The 20,260-nt window shown below is 44.1% G+C and overlaps 1 protein-coding gene across 1 annotated transcript; it reads left to right on the top strand.

Moving 5' to 3' along the window:
- The first annotated feature begins 17,340 nt into the window (after nt 1-17,340).
- LOC138680652 (trace amine-associated receptor 1-like) lies at nt 17,341-18,566 on the top strand. The gene has a single exon (XM_069767962.1). The coding sequence runs from the start codon at nt 17,403-17,405 to the stop codon at nt 18,435-18,437; it is 1,035 nt and encodes a 344-aa protein (XP_069624063.1). The 5' UTR covers nt 17,341-17,402; the 3' UTR covers nt 18,438-18,566.
- Nucleotides 18,567-20,260: the final 1,694 nt, after the last annotated feature.

Genomic DNA, 20,260 nt, shown 5'->3' on the forward strand with positions numbered 1-20,260 from the left:
CTGAGAACCGAAGGACCCGGTACCGAGTACCCCACTGCACACTGGGGCGCTCCAAACGTCACACAAAATACTTAATAAGTAACATTTCCCACATGTCTACTTTACATCAGCACAATTTTGGGAACAATTTTTTATTTTGGTTAGGGAGTTATAAGGGTTAAAGTTGACCAGCAACTTCTCATTTTTACAACACCATTTTTTTTAGGGACCACATCACATTTGAAGTCACTTTGACACTTTGAGGGGTCTATATGACAGAAAATACCCAAGTGTGACACCATTCTAAAAACTGGACATCTCAAGGTATTCAAAAACACATTCAGAAAGTTTATTAACCCTTCAGGTGTTTCAGAGGAATTTTTGGAATGTTTAAAAAAAATGAACATTTCACTTTTTTTCACAAAAAAATTAATTCAGCTCCAATTTGTTTTATTTTACCAAGGGTAACAGGAGAAATTGGACCCCAAAAGTTGTTGTACAATTTGTCCTGAGTACGCAGATACCCCATGTGTGGGGGAGAAACATTGTTTGGGCGCATGGCAAAGCTTGGAAGGGAAGGAGCGCAGTTTGACTTTCCAATGCGAAATTGGCTGGAATTGAAATAGGATGCCATGTCACATTTGGATAGCCCCTGATGTGCCAGTAGAAACCCCCCACAAATGACACCATTTTGGAATGTAGACCCCCTATAGAACTTATCTAGATGTGTGGTGAGCACTTTGACCCACCAAGGGCTTCACAGAAGGTTATAATATAGTGGCACCATTTTGGAAAGTAGGCCCCCTAAGGAACTTATCTAGATGTGTGGTGAGCACTTTGACCCACCAAGTGCTTCACATAAGTTTATAATGAGGAGCCGTAAAAATAAAAAATCATATTTTTTCACAAAAATGATCTTTTCGCCCCCATGTTTTTATTTTTCCAAGGGTAACAGAAAAAAACTGGACCCCAAAAGTTGTTGTGCAATTTGTCCTGAGTACGCTGATACCCCATATGTTGGGGAAAACTACTGTTTTCGCGCATGGCAGTGCTCGGAAGGGAAGGAGTGCCATTTGACTTTTCAATGCAAAATTGATAGGAATTGAGATGGAACGCCATGTCGCATTTGGAGAGCCCCTGATGTGCCTAAACATTGAAACCCCCACTAGTGAAACCATTTTGGAAAGAAGACCCCCTATGGAACTTATCTAGATGTGTTGTGAAAACATTAAACCTCCCAGTGTTTTACTACAGTTTATAACACGGAGCCGTGAAAATAAAAATTCTTTTTTTTTCCACAAAAATTATTTTTTAGCTCCCAGTTTTGTTTTTTCCCAAGGCTATCAGGAGAAATTGGACCCCAAGTTGTTGTCCAATTTGTTCTGAGTATGCTAACACCCCATATGTTGGGGTAAACCCCTTTTTGGGTGCACCGGAAAGCTCGGAAGGGAAGGAGTACCTTTACTTTTTCAATGCAGAATTGGCTGGAATTGAGATCGGACGCCATGTCGCGTTTGGAGATCCCCTGATGTGCCTAAGCAGTGGAAACCCCCCAATTTTAACTGAAACCCTAATACAAACACACCCCTAACCCTAATACCAACCATAACCCTAACCACACCCCTAACTCTAATCCCAACCGTAAATGTAATCCAACCCCTAACTTTAGCCACAACGTAACCCTAACTTTAGCCCCAACCCTAACCATAACTTTAGCCCCAACCCTAATTTTAGCCCCAACCATAACCCTAACCCCAACCCTAACTTTAGCCCGAACCTTAACACTAACTTTAGCACCAACCCTAACCCTAACTTTAGCCCCAACCCTAACCCTAATGGGAAAATGGAAATAATTTTTTTTTTTTAAATTGTATTATTTTTCCCTAACTAGGGGGGTGATGAAGGGGGGTTTGATTTACTTTTATAGCTTTTTTTTGTTGGATTTTTATGATTGGCAGCCGTCACACAGTAAAAGACGCTTTTTATTGCAAAAAATAGTTTTTGCGTCTCCACATTTTGAGAGCTATAATTTTTCCATATTTTGGTTCACATAGTCATTCTAGGTCTTTTTTCTTGTGGGACGAGTTGACGTTTTTATTGGTACCATTTTCGGACACGTGACATTTTTTGATCGCTTTTTATTCTGATTTTTGTGAGGTAGAATAAGCAAAAAACAGCTATTCATGAATTTATTTTGGGGGAAGGGGCGCTTATACTGTTCCACGTTTGGTAAAATTGATAAAGCAGTTTTATTCTCCGAGTTAGTATAATTACAGCGATGCCTCATTTATATCATTTTTTTATGTTTTGGCGCTTTTATATGATAAAAACTATTTTATATGTAAAATAATTATTTTTGCATCGCTTTTTTCTGAGGATTATAACTTTTTTTATTTTTTGTTGATGATGCTGTATGGCAGCTCGTTTTTTGCGGGACAAGATGACGTTTTCATCTGTACCATAGTTATTTATATCCGTCTTTTTGATCATGTGTTATTCCACTTTCTGTTTGGCGGTATGATAATAAAGCGTCGTTTTTTGCCTCGTTTTTTTAATTAAACGGTATTCGCTGAAGGGGTTAACTAGGGGGACAGTTTTATAGGTCGGGACATTACGGACGTGGCGATACTAAATATGTGTACTTTTATTGTTTTTTTATTTAGATAAAGAAATGTATTTATTGGAACAATATATATATTTTTTTCTTTAATTAGGAATTTTTTATTTTTTTTATTTTTTTTTACACATGTAATCTTTTTTTTTTTACTTTGTCCCAGGGGGGACATGACTATATAGGGTCAGATCGCTGATCTGACACTTTGCTGTGCACTATGTTAGATCAGTGATCACACAGGCACAGCAGGGAGGCACATAGTGCTGAATGTCAGCTGCAATAGTCAGCTGACACCCAGCCCCAATCGGCCGCACTCCCCCCATGAGCGCAGCAGATCGGTGATGACATACTATCCCGTCGGTGGTAATACGAGCCCATACCACCTCGACGGGATAGTACTTCCGATGCCAGAAAGGGGTTAAGACACACCTTGTCGTGGTGGGATAACTTTCACTTTTTTATCAAAACAATGTTAACTAAAGACTAGAGTTGAGCGACCTTGACCTTTTTAGAGTCGAGCCGGGTTTCGCGAAACCCAACTATCTCAAAAGTCGGGTCGAGTGAAATCGGCCGATTATGACGTAAAGTCGGGATCGACCGAAACACGAAACCCAATGCAAGTCAATGGGGGAGCATAGTCGGCAGTGAGTGGGGGCCAGGAAAACACCTAGAGTGCCCATTGTAATGTCAAAACCATCCATTCTTCTTAATGAAGCTTGTCAAGCGTAATTTACCTTATAATAACTGGAAGGCATTTGAAATTGGGGGTCATTTGGCTAAAGTTGTGGTGGGTAGGGCTGGTTCAAGTAATTAGTGGGCCCAGGAAATCTGGACCACGTCACGGCAGTGGAGCAGGGAGAGGTAAGTATTTCAACTTTGCAAGTGCTGTGAACCTGAGCAAGCAGGGGGGGCCCACTCGTTGGCATTGGCACTGGCACAGGGCCCCTCAAAGTACAGCGGTGTGTTTGCACGGCGGGGGCGCCTCCCACCGGCAGCAACACTTTTGCGTACTATGAGAGGCCCTGTGCCAGTGACGTCGCCAACTAGTATTCCTCCCCCCACCTGATGAAGGAACCTGCACTTTCATCTGCACCTTCCTCTTTGTCCCCGTGTAAGGTGGTATGGTATGCGGGAAGAGCAACCTGACTTTCAGCAGGATCACAATGTTGTTGTGTAGCGTGCACGGGGAATGTTGCGTTATGGGTCAATGTACCAGCAGACTCATCTATCACTGGCTGGGCAATGGGCAGGATGAGGAGGAAACACAGATATAGGCCCAAAGAATAAAGTTGGCTAAATGCAGTTCAAAATTGGTAACACAGGAATAACCAGGGGGCATTGCAGTGGAGGACAACTGGAATGAGAGGCTGACACAGAGAGTAGGCCCAAATCAGTAAGTAGTCGAAATGCAGTTCAAAATTGGCAACCGTAGTAAACAGGCGGCACAGCTTTGTTCAGTGGAGGAGAACAGCAAGGAGTGGCAGACACCGATAGTAGGCCCCAACCCAACTAGTGGGCCAAATGCAGTCTAACATTAACAACTACTTAACGAGCGCCTGAAAACGGAATTTCAGGACGGGAAACCAGGAGAACAGCAAGGAGTGGCAGACACCGATAGTAGGCCCCAAACCAACTAGTACGCCAAATGCAGTTGTTCCGTTTAACCACAATTTAATGAGAGCCTGAAGATAGAAGTTCAGGAAAGGCAACCTGGAGAACACCTTGGAGTGGAACACACCATCTCTCTACACCCCATACCCAATTTGTAGGCCTAATGCAGTGTAGTTTCCAACAACTACTAAACGAGAGCATGAAGATCGAAGCATTGGCGAGGAAACCTGGGGAACACCTTGGAGTGGAACACACCATCTCTCTACACCCCATACCCAATTTGTAGGCCTAATGCAGTGTAGTTTCCAACAACTACGAAACGAGAGCCGGAAGATCGAAGCTCCGGAAAGGCAACCTGGGGAACACCTTGGAGTGTAACAAACCCTCTCTCTACACCACGGAAGGGCTGATTCTTAGGAAGGAAGGCTGTCGGAAAGAAGCAGGGCGCGTCCGAGGGTGATTATATTCTTATTAGGTATATACTCACCCTCGGACGCGCCCTGCTTCTTTATTTGTAATGAATGTTTATTTGCAATGTGGTTTTGACTTACTCTATTTTTTTGGTAAATAATGATTTTATTATTTTCATTGTTTTGCATCTTCTTGGCAATAATATAAAGAAGACGCAACAGGACAACACTCGGTGGATGCCATATCTGTGTTTAAAATTGAAAAAACCTTTCAGTTAACTACTTGCAGGAGAAAGTTATTGTAGCTGGTGGCCATTTTTAGTACTGTACCAGATTTTTGTTGTATGTGTTTGTTTTTAATGTTAAAATGTCTGCATTTGATATCTCTCCAGTATTTTCTTTTTTATAAGCAAAATACTTATTTTTATATTTTCTGATGTTGGTTCCAGGGGTACACGGGCAGCAGTGGTGTGGTCAGTGGAGGCCTAGTGGAAGGAGTGACCACAGACAGGCATCGAAGGCCTAAAATAATAACACATGGCTGTAGGCAATTTTAAATTGGTTCCAGGGGTACACGGGCAGCAGTGGTGTGGTCAGTGGAGGCCTAGTGGAAGGAGTGACCGCAGACAGGCATCGAAGGCCTAAAATAAAAAAATTGGGCTGGCTGTAGGCAATTTTAAATTGGTTCCAGGGGTACACGGGCAGCAGTGCCCTGGTCAGTGTAGTAGTAGTTGAAAGAATGGACCGCAGACAGGCATCGAAGGCCTAAAATAAAAAAATTGGGCTGGCTGTAGGCAATTTTAAATTGGTTCCAGGGGTACACGGGCAGCAGTGGTGTGGTCAGTGGAGGCCTAGTGGAAGGAGTGACCGCAGACAGGCATCGAAGGCCTAAAATAATAACACATGGCTGTAGGCAATTTTAAATTGGTTCCAGGGGTACACGGGCAGCAGTGGTGTGGTCAGTGGAGGCCTAGTGGAAGGAGTGACCGCAGACAGGCATCGAAGGCCTAAAATAATAACACATGGCTGTAGGCAATTTTAAATTGGTTCCAAGGGTACACGGGCAGCAGTGGTGTGGTCAGTGGAGGCCTAGTGGAAAGAGTGACCGCAGACAGGCATCGAAGGCCTAAAATAATAACACATGGCTGTAGGCAATTTTAAATTGGTTCCAGGGGTACACGGGCAGCAGTGGTGTGGTCAGTGGAGGCCTAGTGGAAGGAGTGACCGCAGACAGGCATCGAAGGCCTAAAATAATAACACATGGCTGTAGGCAATTTTAAATTGGTTCCAGGGGTACACGGGCAGCAGTGGTGTGGTCAGTGGAGGCCTAGTGGAAGGAGTGACCGCAGACAGGCATCGAAGGCCTAAAATAATAACACATGGCTGTAGGCAATTTTAAATTGGTTACAGGGGTACACGGGCAGCAGTGGTGTGGTCAGTGGAGGCCTAGTGGAAGGAGTGACCACAGACAGGCATCGAAGGCCTAAAATAATAACACATGGCTGTAGGCAATTTTAAATTGGTTCCAGGGGTACACGGGCAGCAGTGCCCTGGTCAGTGTAGTAGTAGTTGAAAGAATGGACCGCAGACAGGCATCGAAGGCCTAAAATAAAAAAATTGGGCTGGCTGTAGGCAATTTTAAATTGGTTCCAGGGGTACACGGTTAGCAGTGGTGTGGTCAGTGGAGGCCTAGTGGAAGGAGTGACCACAGACAGGCATCGAAGGCCTAAAATAATAACACATGGCTGTAGGCAATTTTAAATTGGTTCCAGGGGTACACGGGCAGCAGTGGTGTGGTCAGTGGAGGCCTAGTGGAAGGAGTGACCGCAGACAGGCATCGAAGGCCTAAAATAATAACACATGGCTGTAGGCAATTTTAAATTGGTTCCAGGGGTACACGGGCAGCAGTGGTGTGGTCAGTGGAGGCCTAGTGGAAGGAGTGACCGCAGACAGGCATCGAAGGCCTAAAATAATAACACATGGCTGTAGGCAATTTTAAATTGGTTCCAGGGGTACACGGGCAGCAGTGGTGTGGTCAGTGGAGGCCTAGTGGAAGGAGTGACCACAGACAGGCATCGAAGGCCTAACATAACAAAAATGTCAATACAATGGTATTGTCAGTGGCAGGCATTGAAGGATGTCAGCGCATAGACTAAACATTGGTGGAGCTGTGAGATAATTTTGCAAGTGGTAGAGCACTGTTTGAGGTGGGGTGGGGGGAAACTGTCTTGTGGCCGGCGGTACAGGCCCAGGGCCCCTCATATTACAACGGTGTGTCTGACGTTGGGTGCGCACCACCACCGCCAGAGACACTTTATTGTACTAGGAGGGACCCAGTGGCAGTGCCGTCGACCAAAAGCGGGCTCACCCACCTCTTCAGACAAACTGCACTCTCACGGGTGCTGTCGCCAAGTGTCGATACCACGGCCCCGTGTGGGGAGTTTGGCCATTTAGTGAGGTGTAAACATGTCGTATGCTGGACAATCAGGTGCTGAAAATTACGAGATTGGAAAAGGCATTCAGAATAGTCCACAGGCAAGACCTTTTCATAGGAAAGCTGGGTGTCAGCCGGGCAAGGTGGGGCAAAAGATTTCGAAATCCAGTTGTGGTTCATTTTAATGAAGGTTAGATCATCTACATTTTGGGTAGCCAGACGAGTCCTTTTTTCTGTTAGTATTGAACCTGCAGCACTGAATACTCTTTCTGATAGGACACTAGCTGCCGGGCAAGCAAAGCTCCTGCAATGCATATTCTGCCAATTCTGGCCAGGTGTCTAATTTTGATGCCCAGTAATCAAATGGGAATGACGGTTGAGGGAGAACATCGATAAGGGATGAAAAATAGTTTGTAACCATACTGGACAAATGTTGTCTCCTGTCACTTTGAATTGATGCTGCAGTACCTGTCCTGTCTGCGGTCATAGCAAAATCACTCCACAACCTGGTCAGAAAACCCCTCTGGCCAACGCCACTTCTGATTTCTGCCCCTCTAACTCCTCTGGTCTGCTGGCTCCTGCAGCTCGTGTGAGAACGATCACGGGCACTGTGTGCAGGGAATTCCAGAAGCAAACGGTCAACAAGAGTTGATTGTTTGGTTGCTAATATTAGTTCCAAGTTCTCATGTGGCATTATATTTTGCAATTTGCCTTTATAGCGAGGATCAAGGAGGCAGGCCAACCAGTAATCGTCATCATTCATCATTTTAGTTATGCGTGTGTCCCTTTTGAGGATACGTAAGGCATAATCCGCCATGTGGGCCAAAGTACCAGTTCTCAAATCTGCGGTTGTGCTTGGTTGAGGGGCAGTTTCAGGCAAATCCACGTCACTTGTGTCCCTCAAAAAACCAGAACCCGGCCTTGCCGCGCCACCAATTTCCAGTGGCCCCGGAAAAGCTTCCTCATTAAAAATATAATCATCCCCATCATCCTCCTCGTCCTCCTCCTCCTCTTCGCCCGCTACCTCGTCCTGTACACTGCCCTGGCCAGACAATGGCTGACTGTCATCAAGGCTTTCCTCTTCCTCAGCTGCAGACGCCTGATCCTTTATGTGCGTCAAACTTTGCATCAGCAGACGCATTAGGGGGATGCTCATGCTTATTATGGCGTTGTCTGCACTAACCAGCCATGTGCATTCCTCAAAACACTGAAGGACTTGACACATGTCTTGAATCTTCGATCACTGCACACCTGACAACTCCATGTGTGCCATCCTACTGCCTGCCCGTGTATGTGTATCCTCCCACAAAAACATAACAGCCCGCCTCTGTTCACACAGTCTCTGAAGCATGTGCAGTGTTGAGTTCCACCTTGTTGCAACGTCTATGATTAGGCGATGCTGGGGAAGGTTCAAAGAACGCTGATAGGTCTGCATACGGCTGGAGTGTACGGGCGAACGGCGGATATGTGAGCAAAGTCCACGCACTTTGAGGAGCAGGTCGGATAACCCCGGATAACTTTTCAGGAAGCACTGCACCACCAGGTTTAAGGTGTGAGCCAGGCAAGGAATGTGTTTCAGTTGGGAAAGGGAGATGGCAGCCATGAAATTCCTTCCGTTATCACTCACTACCTTGCCTGCCTCAAGATCTACAGTGCCCAGCCACGACTGCGTTTCTTTCTGCAGGAACTCGGACAGAACTTCCGCGGTGTGTCTGTTGTCGCCCAAACACTTCATAGCCAATACAGCCTGCTGACGTTTGCCAGTAGCTGCCCCATAATGGGAGACCTGGTGTGCAACAGTGGCAGCTGCGGATGGAGTGGTTGTGCGACTGCGGTCTGTGGACGAGTTCTCGCTTCTGACGAAGAGGAGGAGGAGGGGGTGCGAACGGCTACAGCCAATTGTTTCCTAGACCGTGGGCTAGGCAGAACTGTCCCAAACTTGCTGTCCCCTGTGGACCCTGCATCCACCACATTTACCCAGTGTGCCGTGATGGACACGTAACGTCCCTGGCCATGCCTACTGGTCCATGCATCTGTTGTCAGATGCACCTTTGTGCTCACAGATTGCCTGAGTGCATGGACGATGCGCTCTTTAACATGCTGGTGGAGGGCTGGGATGGCTTTTCTGGAAAAAAAGTGTCGACTGGGTAGCTCGTAGCGTGGTACAGCGTAGTCCATCAGGGCTTTGAAAGCTTCGCTTTCAACTAACCGGTAGGGCATCATCTCTAACGAGATTAGTTTAGCTATGTGTGCGTTCAAACCCTGTGTACGCGGATGCGAGGCTAAGTACTTCCTTTTTCTAACCATAGTCTCATGTAGGGTGAGCTGGAATGGAGAGCTGGAGATCGTGGAACTAGCGGGGGTGCCGGTGGACATGGCAGACAGAGAGACGGTGGGAGATGGTATTGTTGCCACCGGTGCCCTAGATGCAGTGTTTCCTACTACGAAACTGGTGATTCCCTGACCCTGACGGCTTTGGCCTGGCAAAGAAACCTGCACAGATACTGCAGGTGGTGCGGAAAATGGTGGCCCTACACTGCCGGAAGGGATGTTGCGTTGCTGACTAGCTTCATTGGCCAAGGGTGCTACAACCTTAAGGGACGTTTGGTAGTTAGTCCAGGCTTGCAAATGCATGGTGGTTAAATGTCTATGCATGCAACTTGTATTGAGACTTTTCAGATTCTGTCCTCTGCTTAAGGTAGTTGAACATTTTTGACAGATGACTTTGCGCTGATCAATTGGATGTTGTTTAAAAAAATGCCAGACTGCACTCTTTCTAACATCGGATACCTTTTCAGGCATTGCAGACTGAGCTTTAACCGGATGGCCACGCTGTCCTCCAACAGGTTTTGGCTTTGCCACGCGTTTTGGGCAAGATACGGGCCCGGCAGATGGAACCTGTTGCGATGTTGATGCCTGCTGCGGCCCCTCCTCCTCCGCTTCAGAACTGCTGCCCCCTGCACCCTGTTCCCCCAATGGCTGCCAATCGGGGTCAAGAACTGGGTCATCTATTACCTCTTCTTGTAGCTCGTGTGCAACTTCGTCTGTGTCACCGTGTCGGTCGGTGGTATAGCGTTCGTGATGGGGCAACATAGTCTCATCAGGGTCTGATTCTTGATCAGCACCCTGCGAGGGCAATGTTGTGGTCTGAGTCAAAGGACCAGCATAGTAGTCTGGCTGTGGCTGTGCATCAGTGCACTCCATGTCAGATTCAACTTGTAATGGGCATGGACTGTTAACTGCTTCACTTTCTAAGCCAGGGACGGTATGTGTAAAGAGCTCCATGGAGTAACCCGTTGTGTCGCCTGCTGCATTCTTCTCTGTTGTTGTTTTTGCTGAAGAGGACAAGGAAGCGACTTGTCCCTGACCGTGAACATCCACTAACGACGCGCTGCTTTGACATTTACCAGTTTCACGAGAGGAGGCAAAAGAGCTAGAGGCTGAGTCAGCAAGATAAGCCAAAACTTGCTCTTGCTGCTCCGGCTTTAAAAGCGGTTTTCCTACTCCCAGAAAAGGGAGCGTTCGAGGCCTTGTGTAGCCAGACGACGAACCTGGCTCCACAGCTCCAGACTTAGGTGCAATATTTTTTTTCCCACGACCAGCTGATGCTCCACCACTACCACTACCCTCATTACCAGCTGACAATGAACGCCCCCGGCCACGACCTCTTCCACCATACTTCCTCATTGTTTTAAAAACGTAAACAAACTAACGGTATTTGTTGCTGTCACACAAATTACACGGTGAGCTATAACTTCAGTATGATTTAGCTACCCCTTTACAGGTGAGTGAGACCACAACGAAAATCAGGCACAATGTTACACACTCTGTTGTTGGTGGCAACAAATGAGAGAGATGCCACACACGCAGGACTGTCACTGAAGCACAAATGTAAATATTAATCTCCCACTGATTTGATTTTTTTTTTTTTTTCAGGGAGACTTTAGGAAAAAAAAAATAGAATAAAATGATTTTTTCAGGAAGAATTTAGAAACCAAAGAAAATAAAATGATTTTTTCAGGGAGAATTTAGAAAACAAATAAAACAAAAAAAGGCTTTCTATGGCCCACTGAGTGAGAGATGACGCGCACAGGAGTCAGGAGTGGCACACAAGCCCAGAGGCCAATATTTATCTCCCACTGATTGATGTAGTGATTTTTTCAGGTAGATTTTGGAACCCAAATCAAGCTACACAAAATAATAGGCTTTCTATGGCCCACAATTGGAGAGAGAGAGAGAGATGGCACACCCAGGAGTCAAGACTGGCACACAAGCAGAAAGGGCAATATTAATCTCCCACTGTTTTTTTTTTTTTTTTTTTTCAGGGAGACTTTAGGAAAAAAAAAATAGAATAAAATGATTTTTTCAGGAAGAATTTAGAAACCAAATAAAATAAAATGATTTTTTCAGGGAGAATTTAGAAAATAAATAAAACAAAAAAAAGCCTTTCTATGGCCCACTGAGTGAGAGATGACGCACACAGGAGTCAGGAGTGGCACACAAGCCCAGAGGCCAATATTTATCTCCCACTGATTGATGTAGTGATTTTTTCAGGTAGATTTTGGAACCCAAATCAAGCTACACAAAATAATAGGCTTTCTATGGCCCACAATTGGAGAGAGAGAGAGAGAGAGATGGCACACCCAGGAGTCAAGACTGGCACACAAGCAGAAAGGGCATCTCCCACTGATTTGTTTTTTTTTTTTTTTTCAGGGAGACTTTAGGAAAAAAAAAAAATGAATAAAATGATTTTTTCAGGAAGAATTTAGAAACCAAATAAAATAAAATGATTTTTTCAGGGAGAATTTAGAAAACAAATAAATCAAAAAAAGGCTTTCTATGGCCCACTGAGTGAGAAATGACGCACACAGGAGTCAGGAGTGGCACACAAGCCCAGAGGCCAATATTTATCTCCCACTGATTGATGTAGTGATTTTTTCAGGTAGATTTTGGAACCCAAATCAAGCTACACAAAATAATAGGCTTTCTATGGCCCACAATTGGAGAGAGAGAGAGAGATGGCACACCCAGGAGTCAAGACTGGCACACAAGCAGAAAGGGCAATATTAATCTCCCACTGATTTGGTTTTTTTTTTTTTTTTTTTCAGGGAGACTTTAGGAAAAAAAAAAATAGAATAAAATGATTTTTTCAGGAAGAATTTAGAAACCAAAGAAAATAAAATGATTTTTTCAGGGAGAATTTAGAAAACAAATAAAACAAAAAAAGGCTTTCTATGGCCCACTGAGTGAGAGATGACGCACACAGGAGTCAGGAGTGGCACACAAGCCCAGAGGCCAATATTTATCTCCCACTTTTTTTTTTTTGTTCCAGGGAAAATTTATAAACCCAATAAAAAAAATAATAAATAGGCTTTCTATGGCCCACTATCTGAGAGACAGAGAGAGATGGCACGCTTAGGACTGGCACACAAGCCCAAAGGCCAATATTAATCTCCCTTTTTTTTTTAAGGGAGAATTTATAAAACCAAAAAAAAATAAATAAATAGGCTTTCTATGGCCCACTATTTGTGAGAGAGATGGCACGCTCAGGACTGGCACACAAGCCCAGAGGCCAATATTAATCTCCCACTTTTTTTTTTTTCCAGGGAAAATTTATAAACCCAATAAAAAAAAAAATAAATAGGCTTTCTATGGCCCACTATCTGAGAGAGAGAGATGGCACGCTTAGGACTGGCACACAAGCCCAAAGGCCAATATTAATCTCCCACTGATTGATTTATTGAATTTTCAGGTAGAATTTAGAACCGAAATAAAGCAAAAAAATAAATAAATGGGCTTTCTATGGCCCACTGAGTGAGTGATGATGCACACAGGAGTCAGGAGTGGCACACAAGCCCTGAGGCCAATATTTTTCTCCCACTGATTGATGTATTGATTTTTTCAGGTAGATTTTAGAACCAAAATCAAGCAAAAAAATAAATAGGCTTTCTATGGCCCACTGAGTGAGTGATGATGCACACAGGAGTCAAGAGTGGCACACAAGCCCTGAGGCCAATATTTTTCTCCCACTGATTGATGTAGTGATTTTTTCAGGTAGATTTTATAACCCAAATCAAGCCAAAAAATAAATAGGCTTTCTATGGCCCACTGAGTGAGAGATGACACAGACAGGGATGGCACTCTAGCAGAAATGTCAATCTTAATCTCCCACAAAAAAAAAAAAAAACAGGGAGTGTCCTTCAATTACTATCTCCATGCAGTAATCTCAGCCAGGTATGGCAGGCAGCAATAAGGAGTGGACTGATGCACAAATTAAATAAAAAGTGTGTACAAACCAAAAAGATAGCTGTGCAGAAAGAAAGGAATAAGAGGATTTGTGCTTTGAAAAAAGCAGTTGGTTTGCACAGCGGCGTGCACACAGCAATGCAGCTATCAGGGAGCCTTCTAGGGCAGCCCAATGAGCTACAGCGCTGAGGGGGAAAAAAAAAAAAAAATGTAGCTTCCACTGTCCCTGCACACCGAAGGTGGGGTTGGGCAGTGGAAATCGCTACAGCACAAGCGGTTTGGTGGTTAATGGACCCTGCCTAACGCTATCCCTGCTTCTGACGAAGCGGCAGCAACCTCTCCCTAAGCTCAGATCAGCAGCAGTAACATGGCGGTCGGCGGGAACTCCCCTTTATAGCCCCTGTGACGCCGCAGACAGCGAGCCAATCACTGCAATGCCCTTCTCTAAGATGGTGGGGACCAGGACCTATGTCATCACGCTGCCCACACTCTGCGTTTACCTTCATTGGCTGAGAAATGGCGCTTTTCGCGTCATTGAAACGCGACTTTGGCGCGAAAGTCGCGTACCGCATGGCCGACCCCGCACAGGGGTCGGATCGGGTTTCATGAAACCCGACTTTGCCAAAAGTCGGCGACTTTTGAAAATGAACGACCCGTTTCGCTCAACCCTACTAAAGACTCTATGTTATTTCGATGTACTAATACTATTTATTTGCTTTCTAAATGGTATTTTCTCAACTTAACATAGCTTCGGTTTGTTAAATGGCCACAGTGTAAATTCATGACAAATGCATTGCACTTATACCAACATATGCTCTGGCCCAATTTTTTGTCTTTGGTTTTGTATATTTTTATAAGCACTACCTACTTGTCAGATTAAATATATAAAATTTAATAGCTTTTTTCCTCTTGCTCTGTAAACTGCATCCCTGAAGGGTCGTGAGATCATATGTTGCCAGGAACAGGTTTCCATTGGGGGTTTATAAACGATTGGTGGTGGCGGCTAATTTTTCTTGGGTTATTGCAGAGCTTGGTGGTGACTGTACCGAAATATATATCTATATATTCCATGCTTTGGAATCGAATATATATAGTACAGACCAAAAGTTTGGACACACCTTCTCATTTAAAGATTTTTCTGTATTTTCATGACTATGAAAATTATACATTCACACTGAATGCATCAAAATTATGATGTCACGAGGCAGAAATAGGAAAACAGGGGATGAGGAATCTAGGCCCCTGAACTGCCCCTCAGGCTAGGGGAAGCCCTGTCTTTCCTTAACCCCCACCCCAGGAGTTGAACAGTTAACACAGCACCACAAAGCAAATAAACAGGAATAAACAATATGAGAGTGAGGGGAACACGATACCAAAAGGCGAATGCACAAACTGCAAAGTAACAAAGAAACAATAACACCACACTTAGCTTTCTCTGCTGCAATGCACCGCACAGCAGAGTAAGGCACCAGGAATAAGTATACAGCTGTAGAACGACAGCACTCCGCAAGCTCCTATTCCAGCAAGGTTGGTATCCAAAGGACCTCTATAACCAACAGTCAGCTGATGCACCAGGTGACCTTTTAAAGGAAGGTGGGAGTGGTCATCACCCACATCAGCAGAACAAGCTGCAATGCAATTATACCAGTGGCCACAGGGGAAAATCTGCATTAACCCCTAATGACCAGAAAAGGAAAAAATGGTTTTAACCTGAAGGAAACCAAATCTGCCACAGATCCAAACATGGATCGTGACATATGAATGAATTATATATAGTGTTGAGCATTCCGATACCGCAAGTATCGGGTATCGGCCGATACTTGCGGTATCGGAATTCCGATACCGAGTTCCGATACTTTTGTGGTATCGGGAATCGGTATCGGATCCATAGTGATGTGTAAAATAAAGAATTAAAATAAAAAATATTGATATATTCACCTCTCCGGCGGCCCCTGGACATCACCGCTGGTAACCGGCAGGCTTCTTTGTTTTAAACGAGCGCGTTTAGGACCTGAGAATGACATTGCAGCTTCTGATTGGTCGCGTGCCGCTCATGTGACCGGCACGCGACCAATCACAAGCCGCGACGTCATTCTCAGGCACTAAACTCCTCATTCTAGGAATTTAGGACCTGCGAATGACGTCGCGGCTTCTGATTGGCCGCGTGGCGGTCACATGAGCGGCACGCAACCAATCAGAAGCCGCGACGTCATTCTCAGGTCCTAAACGCGCTCATTTTAAACAAAGAAGCCTGCCGGTTACCCGCGGTGATGTCCAGGGGCCGCCGGAGAGGTGAATATATCAATATTTTTTATTTTAATTCTTTATTTTACACATTAATATGGATCCCAGGGCCTGAAGGAGAGTTTCCTCTCCTTCAGACCCTGGGAACCATCAGGATACCTTCCGATACTTGGTGTCCCATTGACTTGTATTGGTATTGGATATCGGTATCGGTGATATCCGATACTTTTCGGGTATCGGCCGATACTATCCGATACCAATACTTTCAAGTATCGGACGGTATCGCTCAACACTAATTATATACTTAAAGGGAACCTGTCACCCCGTTTTTTTCAAGATGATATAAAAATAGCGCTAAATAGGGGCAGAGCTGTGCTTTAAATTAGTTTATTTTTGGAGCCTTTATTCCCCACCTATGCTGCCGAAATACCTTTGTAAAGTCACCGTTTTGGGCTGTCACTCACGCTGGTCTGGTCATATGGGCGTTGTGACAGCACTGTTCCTCCCCCAGATCTCCGTTGGTGGCGTAATGGTGTGCGCATGCCCAGCAGGCGAATCCAGTGCGCAGGTGAAGGAAAAAAGCACGATCTGTGCTATTCCAAGGTTTATTGGTGGGTGCGGCCATCTTTGTGAGGCGGCACGTGCGCAGATGGTACTTCTCGGCTTCCCGGGGCTTCAGGAAAATGGCCGCGGGATGCCGCGTGTGCGCAGATGGAGATCGCGGCGGCCATTTTCCTGAAGCCGAGTTTGCATCTCGGCTTCAGGAAAATGGCCACCGCGATCTCCATCTGCGCACGTGCGGCATCCCGCGGCCATTTTCCTGAAGCCCCTGGAAGCCGAGAAGTACCATCTGCGCACGCGCGGCCTCACAAAGATGGCCACACCCACCAATAAACCTCGGAATAGCGCAGATCGCTTTTTTTTCCTTCACCTGCGCACTGGATTCGCCTGCTGGGCATGCGCACACCACTACGCCACCAACGGAGATCTGGGGGAGAAACAGCGCTGTCACCACACCCATATGACCAGACCAGCGTGAGTGACAGCCCAAAACGGCGACTTTACAAAGGTATTTCGGCAGCATAGGTGGGGAAAAAAGGCTCCAAAAATACACTAATTTAAAGCACAGCTCTGCCCCTATTTAGCGCTATTTTTATATCATCTTGAAAAAACGGGGTGACAGGTTCCCTTTAACAAATAAGTGTGAAACAACTGAAATTATGTCTCAAAAGAAGTATCCATCATTCAACAAGTTAAACACAAGTGTTTACCTCATGAAGTGTGCATGTTGTAAAAAAAAATATATTATTTTGCACACTTCCTTGTTGTAATACCTTTGCTAAGCCCATGTACATCACCCAAATACCACTGATGGTTACGGCCAGTAACCATCTGTTTTTTCATTACTGGATGGTTTGCGGTCACGTGATCATTAGCGATGTGTTTGTACTAAAGTGCTTAAAAAGGATTCAGTACAGTCCTAGAAGATATTAGGGTGTTATACGGGCATCCAGGCAATTAAAGGCTATGAGCATTGCAATTCTATGGTCAAGTATATCTGTCGCAAATCAAAATTTTTTTGAAGGGGATGAATTCAAATGTCAAGCAATCCACTCAACTCTAGTAAAAAATAGTAGAAAGTATACATACTGGTATTTTTTTAGCATTTAAATAGGACTCACAATAATACAGTGGTATTAACACAGCAGCATAACTTTTACTACTGTTTAACCATATTAACAATCAATGTATTATTTGTTTTACAGTTTTTGACAACTGACAACAGCAGAAGAAAGTAAAGTTATACATCGGATGCCTCGCTATTATACCCTTAGCCGCTGCAACCAATGTGTCAAGGTGAAACATGGCATCTGAAAGTACAATGCAGCTACAGAACTGTCTTGAGACAATGAACAAGTCATGTGAAAAGCATAACTGGCCAATCAACATAAGGATTCCCATGTATGTGTTTATGGTATGCACCATTTTGGCCACAATGGCAGGAAATCTTGCTGTGATCATTTCCATAGCTCATTTCAAACAGCTTCACACTCCAACAAATTATCTGATCCTTTCCATGGCCACTGTGGACTTCCTATTAGGCTGCCTTGTGATGCCACATAGTATGGTGAGATCAGTGGAGAACTGTTGGTATTTTGGAGACCTTTTCTGTAAAATCCATACGGGAACGGATATAATGCTAAGTACAGCTTCCATCTTCCACCTCTCGTTCATCTCCGTGGATAGATACTATGCAGTATGCGATCCACTCAGATATAAGTTAAGAATAAATCGCTTTACTGTGCTCATAATGATCATTGCCAGTTGGGTGCTACCTGGTATTTTTGCCTTTGGTATGATCTTTCTTGAGCTTAATATAAAAGGATCTGAATCGTATTTCTATAATCAAGTCAGTTGTATTGGAGGCTGCTTTGTATTTTTCAGTGAAACATCAGGGATAGTGGCTTCGATGTTGTCCTTCTTTATTCCTGGATTTGTTATGATTTGTATTTATGGCAAAATATATTTAATTGCAAGAAGACAGGCACGATTAATTAAAGACACTACCAATCAGATTCAATTCCAGATTGATCTAGATGGAAAACACCAATCCCGATGTAGAGAGAGGAAAGCAGCTAAAACCCTGGGAACAATTTTGGGAGTTTTCCTTATTTGCTGGTCTCCCTTCTTTTTCTCCACGGCTACTGGTCCTTTTATGAACTATAGAATTCCGTCCATTGTCATTGATGCATTTGTATGGATTGGATATTTAAATTCAACTTTCAACCCGATGGTCTATGCTTTCTTTTATTTGTGGTTCCGAAAAGCACTAAAAATGATTTTGTTTGGAAAAGTTTTTCAGTTTGATTCTTCTAGAACTATTTTATATTATGAGTAATTCATCGCGCAAAAAGATAAACAATAATAAAAGAGTGAACACTGAAAAATAGAATGAGACTGACTATGCATGATAAATAAGTAATATTGCACTTCCAGAAGACCTTCTTTGCACTTTTGGATTCTGTATTACGAGATATATTTTTCTAAAATATACATAAGATATAATGAGATAATGACTTTCTTTGTTTTATAAAGTATTCTCAAATTACTTCAATTTACTTGAATCAATTCATTTGACATACCAATCAATCTTTTAGTACCATATAGATTTATATCAAATTCAAGTTGTGGTTTACGAATAGGGCAGCACGGTGGCGTAGTGTTTAGCACTGCAGCCTTGCAGCGCTGGGGTCCTGGGTTCTAATCCCACCCAGGACAACAGCTGCAAAGAGTTTGTATGTTCTCTCCGTGTTTGCGTGGGTTTCCTCCGGGCACTCCGGTTTCCTCCCACATTCCAAAGACATACTGATAGGGATTCTAGATTGTAAGCCCCATCTGGGACTGCAATGATAATGTGTGCAAAATGTAAAGCGCTGCGGAATATGCTAGCACTATATAAAAAATAAAGATTATTATTATTAGTGATGAGCGAGCATGCTCGGATAAGCCGTGGGACATGCAGTCGCGGCGACTCAAGCATTTTTTTCCGAGCGTGCCGAAAATACTCGATTATGACATGACACCTTATCCGAGCATGCTCGCTCATCACTATTTGAGAACTTTGAAAGATTATTCTCATGTTCTTTCTTCAGGAGAACACCACTTCTCTGCCTCCTGATTTCCTGCTTGCTGAAGGTAAGGTGTGTTTCTAAAGTTTGACAGTTCAAACTTTAGAGGAGAGAAGGTTTTTCCACCAACATAGAAGAGGATTCTTTACTGTTAGGGCAGTGAGAATCTGGAATTGCTTGCCTGAGGAGGTGGTGATGGCGAACTCAGTCGAGGGGTTCAAGAGAGGCCTGGATGTCTTCCTGGAGCAGAACAATATTGTATCATACAATTATTAGGTTCTGTAGAAGGACGTAGATCTGGGGATTTATTATGATGGAATATAGGCTGAACTGGATGGACAAATGTCTTTTTTCGGCCTTACTAACTATGTTACTATGTTACTATGTTACAGTTCGGACCTACAACCTAGTTGCACTGCTGGCCCCAAATGTGCGATCTTCAATGCTACAAGCAGAGGCAGCTTTGCCACTTTGGCACTGGAGAGGTACAGGGTGACTAAAGCTGGACAGATCCACTGATCCCATCAGTTTCAGGGCAGTGCTTGCTAGGACAACTCTGATAGACAAGCTGCAGTCTTTAAAAAGAAAAATCCCTTAATTCTTGAGAATGGAGAGGATTTTTAATAAGAGGTAAATTGCAAAGTTGCTGCTTTTTACAAGCCCTATGTAATAGTTCTCATTTAACAAGATGAGATAAGTACTTTAAAGATGTTTTGCATCATATGTAAATTGTTAATTTGCAGTCATGGAAGGGGAAATGTGCCTTATACTCAAGCTGGCTGCACCTTGATGTTCCAAATTTTGCCTGATTGATGACCCTGGTGCATTATTTCAAGGCTTCCTCAAATCCTGCCCTTTGGGATTTCAGTCAATACAGGTTAGGTTGGTTAAGTGAACAGTCAATTTGAATTCTTAACATATGCATACAGTACATGTATAAGACACAAGCTGTCATTACATTTCTTTAAAAAATTTTTCTCAAACATGGGTCAACACATGGGCACTGTTTTACAGTGCCCTGACAAACAACTTCATGATAGGTGTGGGGAGATGCAAGGCATAAAAATACCTGACATGTCTATGCAAGAAATTT

The sequence above is a fragment of the Ranitomeya imitator genome, chromosome 5 (assembly GCF_032444005.1).
Source record: "Ranitomeya imitator isolate aRanImi1 chromosome 5, aRanImi1.pri, whole genome shotgun sequence".
Taxonomy (NCBI): domain Eukaryota; kingdom Metazoa; phylum Chordata; class Amphibia; order Anura; family Dendrobatidae; genus Ranitomeya; species Ranitomeya imitator.